The following is a 16,649-nucleotide window of genomic DNA, read 5'->3' as shown; positions in this document are numbered from 1 at the left end:
TAAGGAATACACTTTTGTGTACTAAAACATAAGTTAAAATAATGAGCGATTACTTATTTTAATGCAATACGAATTATTCAATTAATTTTATGTGAATATAATATCATTGGCACGACTGCAATGGTCAACGTCCTAGTAAACAAGTTATTACAATGAATATGTAAAATTGTTAATTTATTGAGCTTAAGAGAAGTTATTAAACAAATTTTTGAATAACACTGCCTTTCAAATATTGAATTTGTTTATTAAATCCGATTGTTCATACAAATCATCCAGGAATTAATTTTACATGAAATTTTTTATGTACACTTTATAGAAAGGAATAAAAGATATAGATTCATTTTAACTTCGTTGTAAACAATATACACTAATACAAATACATTTTTTTGTATGTAATTTTTATTAGAAAATTATTATTTACACAGAACTAGGATGATAATTTGTGAAATTCAATAACAACAGCCCAAGTGAATGAAAAATTCAGTTATTTCAGGGAAAAGTCCGTTTTGAAATCATAATTGTCATTCGTTGTCTTCAGATTTACGCCATCTAAGACGCCAGCTAGGGCTGTGGCTTCTCTTGCTAAAATAGAATTTATTTCAAATTACAAAATGAACTACTATTAACTCATGACCTTAATTTACAAGTGACAGACAAACCTCTTCGTCCAGCTTCCTTTTTTTGTTTTTTAAATTGCATTTTCTTTATTCTATTTAGTTGCTGATTTCCTTCCAATTCAAATACAGGGTCAACTTTCTTCTTTCTTTGAGAAGTTTTATTGTTTTCTTGTGCCTTCCGCTTCTTTCCCTTTTTGCCTTGAACTTTAACTTCCTAAACATTGAGTTTTTATTTGGGTATTAGACTTAACTTTTACAATAAAATTTTCCAAAATTTACTCTCCACTTCAACATGTACTTACAGATTCTGTTTTTTCCTCTACCTCCATTGACAATTCAACAGGGCCACTGCTACTTATTTGTAATGGCTGAAGTTCAGATTCATTTTCAGCCTCTAAATTGTCAAGGAGCATTTTCTCCTGATCTGCTAGTTTTTCAAAGTCAAATTCTTCTACCGTTGAGTTCACAATTTTGGCAGACACGTGGCACGTAGCTGTGTCTTCTGGTGGGACAGTGTAATATCTGCAAGGTTGAAAATTTAACTTGACAATATCTGTCTTAAACAATCTTGTAAATATTGAACAAAGCATGTTTCACCTAATTTTGCCGGAATTCCAATCAGTTAGAATGCTTCGAGCAGCAGCTAGTGAATCAGGAATGCCACCCTTCCTAAACTTTCCCATTCTAGCGGCTTTTTTAGCGAAAAACTCCTCTGGTGACGCGAACTCGGTCACATCGTACAATTCCATCAGTTCATGAGTCGAGATTCGCTTCAAGATGGTACTTGCAGGAGTAAATGGATCTCGCAAAGATTCAATCTTTACTGCATTTTTGAGAGCAACCGCTGACGGATCAGCATCTTTCGAACTTTCAAACACTATGCCAGGTGAATCCAAAAGCTTTATTTTCGAATCGAGTTGCACTACTTGCATTTGCTTTGTGACGCCTGTAATATTAGTGTGAAATCGTTAGATTGGAAGGTTTAGAAAAAAACCAAATACTTTAGAGACCATCAATAGTTACCTGGTGTGTTTCCTATGTTGCAAGCCTTACTTCTTTTCAACGAGTTGATGACACTGGATTTACCAACATTTGGTAGGCCCACAACTCCCACGCGAATACTAGCCTTAGTGCCGGCTGTGCTTCTACAATAGTTGCCAAGAAGCGAAAGCAACAGCTCGGCCCCAAAGCAGGTGTTACCCTGAATATTCTCTTCCTTCTTGCGCCCGAGTTTCCTCCTGCCCAATCTTCTGGACTGACTCTGAGTAGACGATTTGAAGGGAACTGCTGGTAGACTCCTCCTTAAGTACTTGAGCCATGCATCCAAGTTCTCTCTGGGTACGAGATCCGCCTTGTTAAGGACAATCACAAGCCTCTTGTCTTTGGCAGCTAGGACCGACTCCTCCACTTGCTTGCACCTAGTCCCCAAAGGATCTCTAGCATCTACAACCTCAAGAATGACATCAGCATCGTCGAGGACTTTTTTGAATTCCTTGTAGTATGCCTTGAGAGAGTGCTCTTCTTTCTTGTTTAGCTGATCAGTGTTTTTACTTGCCACTCCTGTTTCCATGGCTTCATGCTCGTTTTGTTTGGTCTCAGCTTGATTAACCAAGCCTTCCAGTCCAGCTTTGGCGAGCTCTTCACGTTTTTTTTGTTTTGCTTCCTCTTTCCTCTTCAGTCTTTCTTCCTCTTTCTGTTTCTTAAATGCTTCCACTTCCTTCAGTATATCCTCCTTGAATGGACACTGATTGGGCACTTGAATCACCTTTTGTTCTGTAAATTTTGCAATTACAAGTTTAGCAACACTAATGTGAAAGGTAAGAATTTCTTTTGACCAAACTCACTCTTGGGATGTTTCTTAGCCTCTTTGCGCATTTTTCTGTTGTGTTCCCTTACTTTTTTCTCTATCTTGTATCTTTTGCGAGCTGGCATCCTCTTGCTCGGTTTGTCTGTAAATAATAACATTATGTTCCACAAAAACTGTCATATATGCCTTTTAACAATGCAGAAAATACAATTATCAAGCGATACATGAAAACTAATCAATTAAACATACAAGTACTTACTGAGCTTGAACTTTGCCATTTTTAATTGTTTGTAACTATTACACAGTCGATTAAGAAAAAACTAAAAACAAGCAAATGTTTTGACAATCCAGTCTTTCTCGTCACACACCAAATGACCCAACACGTGTTAATTCAGGTTAGATCTCACATGGCAGTGATGGCACACGGCATTTAAAAATCAACAAAATTGTAATAATTCCAAACTAAAGTTATGAAGATCAGCGCCATCTAGCGTTATTCATTTTATCGGCGGCATATCGGCCTTTCAATTTCAAGGGTCCATTTCGCACATGTGACATATGTATATATTAACACATGTGTATATCTATATATACAAATCAAAATTTTTAGCCGTGCAGGTGCAGGATAGAATTGTCCAAATAAGCCTGCAGGATTATACCACGACCTATACGTACAGCCTCTGATTTTATCATTCTGGTAAAGAGAGCACGGTGCAAAAAGTACAGGAAGTTATGTGTAGTAATTAAAGTAATTTAATTTACTACTAAGTAATGCCATATGGTCGATTTTATTAAACCATATGAATTTCTATATTTTTGGAGGTCGACTTTTGGGTAAAAAATAGATTGTAAACTTGCCGCAAGCAGCACAAACAACGTCAACTTTTTATTATCTATCTATAGAATTAGATGCGGCTGGTTTATATTTTGTTAAATGGATCTAATATAAGAAGTAATAATTATTTGGATCAGCGCCATCTAGCGTTGCGAATTTCTGAACTAAAAAGTGGCCCTAAACTTTTGAACCAGAGCTTTATAGCGCGTAGAGCCATTTAGTCAGTTATAAACCAGCCGCAACTCATGATAAAGCTATAAAATAAAAAAATAACGATATATAAGTTTTTGGCGGCAAGTTGACAATCTATTTTCTACCAAAAAATTGATCTCCTATGTATTTATACTTTTGAAGATAAATTTTTGAGTAAAAGATAAATTGGTAACTTGCCGCCAAAAACACATATATTGTTATTTTTTTATTTTATAGCTATAAAATTAAGTTGCGGCTGGTTTATAAGTGAGTAAATAGCTCTAGGGCTAAACTGCCTAAAGCTCTCCTTCAGAATTTCAGAAGCAATTTTTGGCCAAAAAAATCACGACCGCTAGATGGCGCTGATCCAAATGACTATTACTGCTTATAGTAGAGCCATTTAATTAATTATAAACCAGCCGCAACTAATTTTATAAATACAAAATGAAAAGTAAACGTTATTTGCACTGTTGGCGGCAAGTTAAAAATTTATTTTTTCACCCAAAAGTATAAATAAATAGGAGGTCAATATTCGTGTAAAACATACACTGCAAACTTGCCGCAAATAGCACAAACATCGTTAACTATTTATTTTGTATCTACCAAATTAGTTGCGGCTGGTTTATAATTCATTAAATGGCTCTACTATAAGGATGACCTACGCAACTTAACTGCTGGCAGCATTTGCGGAATACAGCCCTTACCCACTGGGGGTGATCCCCCACTATCGGCCATGATCAGCGCCATCTGGCGTGGCTGATTTTGAACTAAAAAGTACCCCCTGTGTTTAGGTGGTACAGGTTCCGTTTACGGTCGTATTAACAACCGTCGATAAAAAGAACCTGGATTATCGGCATTCTACAATAGGTAAGTACGATACCTACTTTGTCGACTGCAGTACACGCGCGCGCCTTACAAAGCCCTACAAAGAGCTTTCAACCAAGAGCCATTTAATCAATTATAAACCAGCCGCAACTAATTTTATATATACAAAATAAAAAGTTAACATTGTTTGCGCTGTTTGCGGCAAGTTTGCAATGTATCTTTTATACGAATATCGATCTCCTATATATTTATACTTTCGGGTAAAAGATAAATTGTAAACTTGCCGCCAATAAAACAAACAACGTTATTTTTTCATTTTATATCTACTAGATTAGTTGCGGCTAGTTTATAATTGATTAAATGGCTCTTGGTTGAAAGCTCTTTGTAGGGCTTTGTAAGGCGCGCGCGTGTACTGCAGTCGACAAAGTAGGTATCGTACTTACCTATTGTAGAATGCCGATAATCCAGGTTCTTTTTATCGACGGTTGTTAATACGACCGTAAACGGAACCTGTACCACCTAAACACAGGGGGTACTTTTTAGTTCAAAATCAGCCACGCCAGATGGCGCTGATCATGGCCGATAGTGGGGGATCACCCCCAGTGGGTAAGGGCTGTATTCCGCAAATGCTGCCAGCAGTTAAGTTGCGTAGGTCATCCTTATAGTAGAGCCATTTAATGAATTATAAACCAGCCGCAACTAATTTGGTAGATACAAAATAAATAGTTAACGATGTTTGTGCTACTTGCGGCAAGTTTGCAGTGTATGTTTTACACGAATATTGACCTCCTATTTATTTATACTTTTGGGTAAAAAATAAATTTTTAACTTGCCGCCAACAGTGCAAATAACGTTAACTTTTTATTTTGTATTTATAAAATTAGTTGCGGCTGGTTTATAATTAATTAAATGGCTCTACTATAAGCAGTAATAGTCATTTGGATCAGCGCCATCTAGCGGTCGTGATTTTTTTGGCCAAAAATTGCTTCTGAAATTCTGAAGGAGAGCTTTAGGCAGTTTAGCCCTAGAGCTATTTACTCACTTATAAACCAGCCGCAACTTAATTTTATAGCTATAAAATAAAAAAATAACAATATATGTGTTTTTGGCGGCAAGTTACCAATTTATCTTTTACTCAAAAATTTATCTTCAAAAGTATAAATACATAGGAGATCAATTTTTTGGTAGAAAATAGATTGTCAACTTGCCGCCAAAAACTTATATATCGTTATTTTTTTATTTTATAGCTTCAAAATGAGTTGCGGCTGGTTTATAATTGACTAAATGGCTCTTTGCGCTAAAGCTCTCCTTCAGAATTTTAGGAGCCACTTTTGGCGAAAAAATAAATACCGCTAGATGGCGCTGATCCAAATAATTATTACCAATTATAAACTTATAGTAGAGCCATATAATCGATTATAAAGTATATATTCTCTAAGGGTGCGAACTTCACTTCACGTGGACATACTTTATTTGAAAAAGTAGCGTTTTTTTTTTAAATTCCTAACCTTATATCCACGTAATTACGTGGATTTGGTGCGAATAGACACAGCGAAATGTCAAACCCTATACCAAGCAACGTAACTACAAATCCATCTACTCTACTACCTTTAGGTATAAAAACAATGTTTATTAAGTATAGATCAATGCTTATAAGTTCTTGAACGTGTATCAACAATAGTGTTATCCTCATGTTTTTCACAGAATTGGTGGACAAATGCATCGGATCAAGGATACATATTATAATGAAAAATGAAAAGGAAATAGTTGGAACTTTAAAGGGGTTCGATGACTTTGTAAACATGCTTTTGGATGATGTGACAGAATGTGAAGCTACTCCAGAGGGAAGGAGGATAACAAAACTAGAACAGATACTACTCAATGGGAATAACATCACAATGGTGAGCCTAACTACTTAACATTTCCAAATTCTATAGTTTAAACATGGTTTCAGAATAAGTAACCTTTGTACTTTACTAAGTGGGGTTTGTTTTGGTTGCAGTTGGTACCTGGTGGAGAGATGCCCGAAATCTGAGTACAGTATGATTTAACACAAAGGTATTTTTTATACTTATCATAAGCCATAACATGTAAGTTTACAAATAAATGACAAGATTTAAGGTAACAACGTAATTTATTTAATAACACCTTGAATTAGTATAAATTATAATTCTTTTAATTTCTTAGTAATTACATCGAGACTAGGTCTATTTTCTGGTATCTTGTTCCAACACTTTTTGTACAAATCCTTGTACTTTCCATTAAAATCATCATCAAGATCGCTATCTGGAGGTGTTGTGCCTTTACCAGTGAGATAAAGAATAGTGTGTTTGTGTAAATCTGCAAACGGTGCAGTTCTTGAGATCATTTGCCAAGCTAGGATTCCCAATGAGTAGATGTCAGACAAGGGAGTAGGTAGATTTCCACGTACGATTTCTGGGGCAGCATACCCTGGTGTTCCCTAAAAATTTTACTCTTACACTTCAGTTTTTTTTATTATTATTTTTTCTTTAACTTACATGAAAAGTCAACGGAGTGTCAGACTCATGGACAATAACTGCACTCCCAAAGTCAGCCAATTTAGGCTGATCATCCGTACCCATTAATACATTTTTTGGCTTAACATCAGCGTGCACAACACCCTTACTGTGACAGTACTTGAGTGCCTCTGCTATCGATTCCCAAATATAAATTCTTTTCTCCTTGGCAATAGAATGGTCCTTGAGCATGTCATCCAAAGATTTACTACACAATTCCATTGTGATCAATGTCAAAGCTGGACCCTCGTGAACCATCAGAACTTTCACTATGTTTAAATGTCTCAAACTCACAGCTTCCCTTTCCATGTTTTTAGAGCACTTCTTGGTATTGTTGTTACTTTTAATCACCTTGGCAGCAACATCTTCACCTTTATTCATCATACATACACTAAATAATACGCAAAATATTTACACTTTTGTTTGATCATTCAACAACTACCTTTGTAACTCGCCTTATACACTGTGCCAAAAGCCCCGTGCCCAAGCACGGTTTGCTGCTCACCCAGTAAGCCCTCGTTGATTATTTTTTTTCTATTTGGAGTGTCGATGTTGAACCGCGGGGATCGATGATTTTGAAAAACACTGTCCACCGTCAGAGTATTGCGCACTGGTGTCTTGGGACATTTTGGACTCAAAGCTTGTCTGGTTTTTCAAACAAAACACACACCCATAAATACATTATACTTGAAAATACAACCTGTTGATGTTTCAAGAATGTTTTTATACCTAATGCTGGACACCTGTTGTATCCTCCTGGGAGACAAGTGTTGTAAAACAGAAAAAGCTGCTCTTGGTGAAGCCATTATTTGATTAAAGAAACTTTTTGAGTTTAATTTAACGATTTATCAGTTGACAATTTACTTTTACTGTAACAAAATTGTTGTTTTCGAATGCATTGGAACTGTACTTGGACCATCAAATAAATTAAATAAATTCACATTGGTAAAGTTAGCTAACAGCTTATCCTTAACGGATTAAATGATATACTCAAGGGAATTTAATTCATCGGAAAATGTTAAAAATTGAGTCCAAGGGCGGGAAGTTTAAACGTTATAAATATGTACTGAAATTGAAAATAACAACAAAGTTTTACTTTCATTATATTCAAGCATTATTTAAATTTTATCTGCAAACCAAACAAAAACAATAACATTAAATACATGAGTTATTGCACGAAATATGTGTGTGCAATAGAATTTCTCAAAATTGAATTTTTTCGGATATAATCAAGTATAGAAAACTTTAAGGGCTAACGTGATGGCTATTTAAAAAAAAACTTATGTTAATTTAACTGTTTTAAAATTATTGTATTGCTTTTTTTATAAATTTACCAAATGGCCTACTTTCTTACTGTTGCTTTGACTAAACGTTTACAGTCTTGCATTTTAATGCGGTCTTTAAATGAAAATTTTTTCATTCGGTTTGAATAGAGATGTACTACTCGTTTTTTTACTTTAAAATTATTTTTATTAATTGACAATCCCATTAAAAACCATTTTCTCAATTTTCCAAGAGCAGCGATGTTAAAATGTGTAAATGACAAAAAACGTTACTTTCCGTGGATAGAGATACTTATTTTGTATATTTAAGCAACAAAAACTCGTATGATTTAGTTTATCGACTCACCAAAAATTTTATCCAAAAAAATTTATTTTTTCGTCAATTATTTAAATTTTTAACAGCTTAGAGTAAAGTATACCGTCTTTAGGAGCCAAGAAATAAATGAGTATTGCTGGTAAGTACTTATAAGGATATGTTTGGGTGAGGCGAAAAATTTCCCACATTTTTTAATTTTACTGCTTTAACAACATAACGAGCTTCCCACCTTTACTGTACCTGATATAATTTTAGTTGATTTGTAAGCTTGAATGAAATAAGCGTTTTTTAACAAATTGATTTAATAAAAGGAAAATACGAATGAAATAAACATTTTTAAAGAGCAATTAAAATATTTATTTTTCTTTCTTCATCTATCTAATCCAAAGCACAGACTATTTTACTGACAGGCTCGTTTTCCTCTATTTTTATTACTCATAATACTGTTATGTTAACTATAATGATTATTTACAATATTTTTCTACACTTTTCGATATAACAATGAAATCCAACGTACCATCTTTTCAAAATAAAATCGTATTGTAATACTTATAAAAAACATATAATAGTACTAATAGGTATAGAAATAATGTAAAAATACAAATTATTTATTTCAGTAGAGAACGATAATTTAAAATAACAAATCATCTTTAAAATTATTAAAAACTCATACACAGTAACATATTAGAAAACGTACATTGCGGGTCCATAACACTATTTCAAGTTTTTGTGTGTAAATCATCTAAGTAAATATTCTTATTTTTATTAAAAAAAAAAATTAAAAAAAAGTTCTTAGGTTATCTTCTTTTGTTACAGTAAACAATATGCCATCGCATAAATTTCACTCCAGTCACGCTTTCATTACTATCACAATAACTAGGAGGACTTGTTACCATCTTTATCGTTAATTAACTCTCTATTTTGATAAGATTTTTTTTTAGTTTTTAAACTGTGTAGCAAGCTGAGTACTTGTACAACGTTTATTTTTGTATTTTCTGCACTTTTTTTTTTTTTAACAATCAATTGGTGGTTTTTCTCTCAAAGTACACATTAGAATACTTGACAATTCTTTTCTTTCCATAGCAATCATTAAAGACGTATATATACATGTAAACATGTACATAAATGTGCCTATGATACACGTGTATAGTTCGAATTATTAAAATACATTTTATTTTCATTTTTACTTTTGTTAAAGTATATCGATTGTTTCTCATCTCTTTATCTCTCTCTCTCATGATTAATTATTTTCCCAACGTTTAGTTCAAATACTGCTTTTTTGCTTTTAAATTCTCGAACTAGTGAGTACAATTTGTTTTTTAAACTCTGCTATGCACAATACGATTGTACACACACGGTACGATCCCATTCTGCACTTGGTCCATATTTGAAACATGTAATCAGTACACTTTTTGTTTTTCATTTATCAATTTTTTTTTTCTCTTCTTTTTGTCACTAGTAATAGCGAATTTTGTACAAGTCGACCAATTTACTAGTAAAAGAATTACGTTTACAATATTTATTGTTAGTATATTTTTATATTTAACGACAGACTTATATCAATTCGCTTGAGTCAATCGATTAACTAATAGAGTCGAAAGATCTTTTTTTCATGCAAGTAAAAATATAATCATGCATCTCAGATTCGAAGTAAAAAAATTTTGTAGACACACAAAAGTCATTAGTTTTAATTTCATATATCTTTTTATAAAATTTATGAAAAAAAAAAAAAAATGATTAACAGTCAAACTTGGGAAAATGTGTACTTTTTCTAACATTAAACAAAATCGACACTCGTATTCTTCTAGCGATAATATTCCTCTGATAATCAAGATTCAGAAGTTCATAAGGCGACGTCCTTACGCATTTCTCATTTTATAACAAAGTAGTTTTAGATAAAAAAATATTTTTTTTATGTGTTTCTCTCTACATTTTAAGTAAGACTCGAAAATTATACATCTTTTTTCGTGTTTATCTTCGCGCTTTCCGTACACCCTTCATTTCGTACAGTATACTACGCATAACACACACACACACACAGCAGCTCTGTTTATGGATAAATTTTTATTTATTACTTCTATGATTTTTTGAGTACTCTCTTTTCGGCAGAGATTCATCTGATGAAGTGCAGTTTGACACAAACTCTGCAGTATATGAAGGAGCGTCCGGACTTCAATACGTAAAAAGAATACGGTTTTTTTATTTTACCTTTTTTTAAAAGTATATTTACTAAGAGAAATAAAGGTTTATCGACAAGTAAATTTTACATATTGACTATAATTAAATTTATTGCAAGTTCGATTGATTTGTTTTCATTTTAATAATACAAATATACACTAAGTACAAAAAGTTCAGAAAAGAACTTTACATTAAAACAGGCAGTTTTTAATCATATTTTGATAATAGAAATCTGGCAGATAAATTTTCATTTTTAATTTACTTCTTTTAATTGGTACGCATAGATTTTCATAAGATTATGATATATTATAACTGATTTTCTTTTTTTCAAAACTTTGTGTAGTTAAAAATTTAATTTGATAAAATATTGGACTTTGTAAGTACGTACGTCAGGACAGAGTAGTTAAAAAATATTTTAATTTTTAACTTCAAGAAGTTGATAAGAATTTAATCTAGATGAGATTTGTTTGAATAAACTTTGGCACTCTCTTTTTTTTTGTTTTTCAATTTTATTTAAAAGTGTTGCATCTCCAGTCACACGTCTTAGGCACTAACACCACCATCGACCTTTTGTTTTTACTGAGCATATGTAAATGTTGTGATTTGAAAATAAGCTTTATCAAGTCCTTAAAGGCTTTTATAGCAAATGTAAATATAAAGTATGACTTTTTTCTATTATTGTTTTATTTTATTTTTCTCAAAATTATATTTTGTATGCACTAAATTTATAACCTGCATTGTATACGTTAACTGGCACTATCACATTTTCGAGAAAATTTTATAGGTAGTGTAAAAAAAAATTATGTATAGCTTACCGTAAAAGGTGTTTCTACTAAAACTTTAAATGACGATTTGTCTGTTTAAAAAACTGATGAACAAAAATTTTGAACTAAGAAAAACGAAGTATGAGCTTTTTTGAGAAGCTTCTAGAAAATTATCTGAGCAAATTCCCAGTAAATTAAAATATTTGTAGAATTTCGAGATTCTTGTAAAATAAAAACCTATACATAGAGGCTCAGATGTACATACACATAGGGCATCAAAAATATTTATATTTGATTTTCTTGTATCAATCGTAAAAAAATAAGTTTATACTTCAATAGAACCATTAAATTTTAAATTTTGAAACTGTACGTGTCTGAGAATACATACGTTTCTGGCTTTGGTCAACCATAAAATTTAGCTCAAAATATATAAATTTAGCACTAAATTCGTTTGATTTACAGATCTTCTGCTTGATAAAATCCAAGATGAATATGAGTTAAATATTATGTATGAAAAAATATTGCCTAACCTTTTTCACTATCATTTTATGTCCCTGAACAACGTTGAAACCTATTTTTTTATATGTATATTATCAGGGCAAAAAATAATTTGTTTCAGTTGCGAAAAATATTCATTCTTTAAAAAATTTTTAGAATATGGAAACGTATCCTTTGCAAACTTTTGTTAGTCTATTTTTATATTCTGTACGATGTTGCATAAGGAGTGGTCTTTTTTATTTCATTTTAATTTTTTTGTTTATTTATTTATTTATTTTTTTTTTTTTTTGGGAACGAATCAAACATGCAATAGAATTTTTATACAACGCGACCATCTATCAATCATTCAAAGGAAACGAAGGAAATGTATCAATAAAAATCGTATATGTGGATATTGTAAATATGTTTTAAATCGCATCCCACGGGTCAAGACACCTCCTCAAACGTTAAACATTGAAAAAACCAAGGAACTACGTAACTCTCTTGTGTGTTTGTAATACAACATGGCCGGACGAAATCCGACGATGCGTCGATAACAGTATCGCAGTTTATCATCAACTATTGTTCTCGTATAGCCTACAACTAAAGTATCATCTGCCGCATACTTTTATTCTATTTACACAACTAATAACACCGTACTAAAGGAGTCCCACGGAATTGACTCTTTGTGACAAATTTGAATCAACGTCAAAGCAACCTCCTCACCAAAATTACCCACGAGAATTCCATCGTGACTTTGGCATCTTGCAGACAATTTTGAACATCAAGAGCAACGTGATAAAGTTTCCAGTTGACATATCAACTTGTTATTGGTCATTTTGTTTTTTAATGTCTATTCCAGTTACTGAAGTTTTTCGGAAAACGCACTTGCCAAGGTCATGCGGAAATCCTTATGGAAATCCTGTATGAATCTTTCAGGAATCCTGGTGGAATTCTCACAGGAATCCCTGGTTAAAATTTCGTTTCGGGAACCGATCATGAGACCAAACAAACAAAAAAAAGTAACAATAGAACCGATAATCTGTTAGGTGGGGAAAAAATGTCATTGCAAAAAAAAATTAACGCGTAAGAAAACCGCCCAAACAGCAATACGCACGCAACGTGCAACACATGCGTGTACGCAACAGTACATTGGAATCCCAATAAGGCACGCTATCATCGTCATCATCGCTTCGGCCTCTCACTCATGTATACACACAAATGTAGGAAATATTATATGCGCGCGTAATAGACGAAGGAGAAGGAGAAAAAAAGGGCAAAAAAGAGCGAAAAAGAGGAGAAAACGGTCCCCCAGCTCATCCGGGCAAGGGCGCCTCCTCGTAAAAGTCGGGCTCGTCCTCCTGCTCGTTGTCTGGGTTTTTGCTGTCGAGCGCCCTGAGCTCAGCCGGGCTGAACACGTGCCTCATCTGGGCTCGCAGGGGTATCATGAGTATGAGGAAGAACGGCAGCGCTAGGGCGGCCTTGGTGCTCTTGACGATCCACAAAACGGCCAGACAGCCGATCTGTATGGTGGTGAAGAGGTGCATCTTGTAGGTCTGGACGCGGCGCACGTAGTTTGCCGTGCCGTGGTGCTTGACGGGCATGAAGAACAGCTTGACCCGGTCGAAGAGCTGGACCCCGTTGGTCGACGAGATGCCCATGTAGAGGAAGACCCCGAGGAGCACGGATATGGGGATGCGGCGCAACAGGGGTGCCATGAGGACGCTCACGCCCACGAGGATGGCCACAAGGAGCGAGGAGACGCGTTGCTCCTTCACCTCGACTATGTGGGGCTTGTCGCCGGGTGCGTGGGTGCGGGACATCACGGTCACGGCGTTCACGTGGGTCAACGAGCGCACCGAGGCGGCGCAACACCACGGCGCCCCGAACATCCCGCAGCCAAAGTTCATCAGGCAAACCACGACGATGTCCATGTGGTAGCCGTTGCCCTTGCGCAGCTTCCGCTCCTTTTTGTCGATTATCAATCTACGAAAGGATACATTACGCCAATGCATCAGTATATATATATTATATGGTCCGTTTTTGGATTTTAGATTACCGATCATTTGCGCTACGATTTTTTAAATAAATTCAAATCTAGGTAAACTTGGGGAAGAAATTGAAGAAGAATATTGAAACTACTTGCGAGTATACAAAGCAATGATTATTCCATCAAGTACAATGCAAACTTAATTAATTGCCATTTAATTGTACCACAAACGCGATCCATCCGTAAGTTTTTCTCTTGATTCTATGTTTTTAGTTTTAAATTATAATTAATAATTATGCATGCATTTTTCAACAATGAGTTGATCAACGGATAATACTTTTTAATTTAATTAAAAAACCACCAATTTTACAGCATAAATTTTATGTGGTGAACTGAAATGTTATTCTAGTTTCCCTCCCCCACATGTATATGTATACATAAATAAATAAATAAATAAATGACTCACTCGGAAATCTGCGTCTCCATGAAAACTAGGATGTAGACGAGTAGGGCGGGTATGCAGCAGAGCATGGCGGTAACAAAGGGCACGTTACCGGGGGTGATCAGCCAATCGCGGCCAGGCACGGTCGGCGACACCCCCTCGGGCACGAGGAGCTTTTCCGTCTTGACCCCGGCCAAGTAGTCGATCACGACGAAACTGACGATGCTGATGGGCACCCCGAAGTCGCCGAAGGCCCGCCGCGCGCTCCTCCCGAAGTAGTGGCTGTTGCGGAAAATCCTCAAGTAGTACGCCCCGAGGAAGGTGCCCAGGCAGAGTATCGTGCACATGAGGGCCGTGTTCGGCTGGTTGATCAGCAGGCCCAGCTTGTTTTGGCCGGCAATTATGGAGCACTGCTGTTGGCTCAGGGACGAAGCGAGCGCCTCTACCGGCTGGTCCTGGTACAAACCCACGTCCGAGAAGAAGAGGTTGGTGTCGTTGTTGGCGTTGTCGTAGCTGTCGGCATCGGACAGGTGGGCACTGAGCTCGGTGAGGTTCTTCGCCGGCTGGGCTATCAGGTCTTGGTAGATGCTGCTGCCCAGGGCCGTTTGTTGTTTGGGGTGCTGCTGGGTGGCGTTGCTCGAGCCGAAGCAGTACTCGGGGAGCAGGGGGTTCTTGTGGAAGTAGTTTACGAGCTTTATGAAGGTCTCGACGATGTACAGGAGCGATATCAGCCCGGTGAAGATTTCCTCGGTGAACCGGGTAAAGAGTCGCACCTGTACGGGGGATCGCGGGAATTAGTATTTTTTGGTCAGAGTGGCAAATTCAACTCGAGGGAGTTTTTTTTCTTTTCCTATCCCCCTGTGTGTCCTTGTGTGTACATTGTCATGAACATTTTAAGCTATAAACCCTTGATAATTGTTTGTACGACTTTAGAACATTGGCAAATAAATACATTAAATTTTTAATATGAATAATATTATGTAATAACTATAATGCAAAATAAAATAATACAGTTTTCGTGTAATACGCGCTTATAATAAAAATGTTTGGTTTTTCCATGATGAATGCATGCTCTTGAAAAATCACAGTAGTAATACTAGTAATAATAATAGTAAAAAATATTTTTTAACATCTAATTTAATGTTTGTTGAATGTAACTCTTGAATGTTTTATGATTTAAAAAAATATTTGTATACATTGGAGAGACAATCACTCACGCAGTATAAATATTGAGCATGAATATAAACACTGCCGATACACTAAAAAAATTTACTACCCAAATTTATCCCAGTTTAAAGGTAGAAATTACCTTGAATTTCTTCACATGTATATCAGGTAGTTTTGATAAAAAAAAAAAAAAAATTAAAAAAAACAGATTCTCACCAGCACGGAGCCCTCGACGCAGGCAACGAGCAGCGCGATAATGGCCATCCAAGCCCCGATGTACATCCTCATTGGCAAAAAATCGAGATTGTTGGTCTGGCAGAAGTAGTAGAGGCTCTCGTCGAACAGCAGTAGCGGACCCGTCGTGCCGATAATGACGAGTGGCTGAGTCGCAAATAGCGCCATTATTATCCCCGTGCAGCAACACGAGAGCAGCGTCTCGGAGATGCCGATGATGTTGTGGGTCTTGTCGCTCATGAGTCCACCAAAAGTGATGGCCGTGCAAAGGGCCGCGAAGTACATGAAGATGGCTGCGGCTAAGCAGGACGAGTTCAGGCCGTCCTTGAAGTCGGAGAGGTAGTGCGGGTAACGGCGCATCGCGTCGTTTATTAGGCCGCCGAACGGGCGTCGAGTGCGACGCAGGGGGTCGTCGTCGTCCGGAGGCTTCTTCTCGTCCTCCCCGGCTATCAGGGCTAATTGGGTATTGGATAAAATTTCTTTTTTTTTTTTTTTTTTTTTTTTTGTTTAAAAAGTATCCTCATCTGTCCGATAGTTGAAAATTAATACTTCAGTTATTTACTTTCACGAAAGAGTTGACCGAACAATAAACCAATTCTTTGAATCAAAGACAATGTCTATGCTTCTATTAATTTTAATTAAAGATTCAGTTGGTTTGAAGAAACATATTTTTTACAATATGATGAACAATTTGGAATATTTTCTTTGATTAATTTAATTTTTGTTTGATTACAAAACAATTTTAGAAAGTGTGATGATAATAATTAAAATATCGTTGGAAATGTGAATCCTCATTTCATTCTGTAGTACGGCATGACATAATAAATGAAAATACTCGAATTTAATTAAAATTTCCTGATGCGAATCGTATATATCTCGCGAGAATCACGATGAAAGTCAAATAGCTGTCGCATCCTTTTAAAGCTGCTATGAATAACATTATGAGCAACAGCTACAGCGTATTGTGCCAAACAAAGCTGCATCA

The 16,649-nt window shown here is 35.5% G+C and overlaps 4 protein-coding genes across 7 annotated transcripts in view; 1 reads left to right on the top strand and 3 right to left on the bottom strand.

Annotated features, from left to right (window-relative positions):
- Positions 1-259: 259 nt before the first annotated feature.
- Ns1 (Nucleostemin 1) lies at positions 260-2,859 on the bottom strand. The gene is made up of 7 exons (XM_014353433.3): positions 2,684-2,859; positions 2,462-2,566; positions 1,641-2,390; positions 1,215-1,563; positions 920-1,139; positions 660-831; positions 260-582 (listed from the first exon to the last, which is right to left on the bottom strand). The coding sequence occupies exons 1-7, from the start codon at positions 2,700-2,702 to the stop codon at positions 485-487; spliced, it is 1,713 nt and encodes a 570-aa protein (XP_014208919.2). The 5' UTR covers positions 2,703-2,859; the 3' UTR covers positions 260-484.
- LOC106639693 (U6 snRNA-associated Sm-like protein LSm5) lies at positions 2,075-6,394 on the top strand. Of its 2 annotated transcripts, XM_023391017.2 has the most exons (4): positions 2,075-2,088; positions 5,853-5,890; positions 5,981-6,177; positions 6,279-6,394. In XM_023391017.2, exons 1-4 carry the CDS (start codon positions 2,075-2,077, stop codon positions 6,309-6,311), a joined length of 282 nt encoding a protein of 93 aa, XP_023246785.2. In that variant the 3' UTR covers positions 6,312-6,394. The 2 variants fall into 2 exon arrangements, with proteins under 2 accessions (XP_023246785.2, XP_014208932.2); XM_014353446.2 differs by lacking the exon at positions 2,075-2,088 and having other exon boundaries at positions 5,694-5,890.
- Positions 6,395-6,440: 46 nt separating this feature from the next.
- On the bottom strand, positions 6,441-7,712 carry Mos (proto-oncogene serine/threonine-protein kinase mos). The gene is made up of 4 exons (XM_014348377.2): positions 7,543-7,712; positions 7,256-7,458; positions 6,796-7,184; positions 6,441-6,737 (listed from the first exon to the last, which is right to left on the bottom strand). The coding sequence occupies exons 1-4, from the start codon at positions 7,617-7,619 to the stop codon at positions 6,441-6,443; spliced, it is 966 nt and encodes a 321-aa protein (XP_014203863.2). The 5' UTR covers positions 7,620-7,712.
- Positions 7,713-11,476: 3,764 nt separating this feature from the next.
- The window catches only part of Ae2 (anion exchange protein Ae2), a 47,957-nt gene continuing 42,784 nt past the window's right edge, over positions 11,477-16,649 (bottom strand). For all 3 annotated transcript variants that reach the window (XM_089592244.1, XM_089592245.1, XM_014353032.3), the window contains 3 exons: positions 15,647-16,119; positions 14,288-15,036; positions 11,477-13,817 (listed from right to left, as the gene is read on the bottom strand). In XM_089592244.1, the coding sequence (XP_089448370.1) occupies positions 13,148-13,817; positions 14,288-15,036; positions 15,647-16,119 (1,892 nt within the window). In that variant the 3' untranslated portion in view covers positions 11,477-13,147. The remainder of the gene's footprint in view (positions 13,818-14,287; positions 15,037-15,646; positions 16,120-16,649) is intronic.

Source organism: Copidosoma floridanum, unplaced genomic scaffold (genome assembly GCF_036245765.1).
Source record: "Copidosoma floridanum isolate Cflo_tuat_1 unplaced genomic scaffold, Cflo_Japanese_pri ptg000014l, whole genome shotgun sequence".
Classification (NCBI taxonomy): domain Eukaryota; kingdom Metazoa; phylum Arthropoda; class Insecta; order Hymenoptera; family Encyrtidae; genus Copidosoma; species Copidosoma floridanum.
Note: the sequence above shows the minus strand (reverse complement) of the source record. Positions and strands in the feature narration are given on the sequence as shown.

Coding starts and splice junctions, on each gene's coding strand:
- Ns1 (XM_014353433.3), bottom strand. Junction 2,391..2,461: donor GGCTAAGAAACATCCCAAGA/GTGAGTTTGGTC, acceptor CAAAATTTACAG/AACAAAAGGTGATTCAAGTG. Junction 583..659: donor AAAGGAAGCTGGACGAAGAG/GTTTGTCTGTCA, acceptor ATTCTATTTTAG/CAAGAGAAGCCACAGCCCTA.
- LOC106639693 (XM_014353446.2), top strand. CDS start 5,833: ATGTCAAACCCTATACCAAGCAACGTAACTACAAATCCATCTACTCTA. Junction 5,891..5,980: donor ATCTACTCTACTACCTTTAG/GTATAAAAACAA, acceptor TGTTTTTCACAG/AATTGGTGGACAAATGCATC. Junction 6,178..6,278: donor ATGGGAATAACATCACAATG/GTGAGCCTAACT, acceptor TTTTGGTTGCAG/TTGGTACCTGGTGGAGAGAT.
- Mos (XM_014348377.2), bottom strand. CDS start 7,619: ATGGCTTCACCAAGAGCAGCTTTTTCTGTTTTACAACACTTGTCTCCC. Junction 7,459..7,542: donor CAACAGGTGTCCAGCATTAG/GTATAAAAACAT, acceptor TTGAAAAACCAG/ACAAGCTTTGAGTCCAAAAT. Junction 6,738..6,795: donor ACACTCCGTTGACTTTTCAT/GTAAGTTAAAGA, acceptor TAAAATTTTTAG/GGAACACCAGGGTATGCTGC.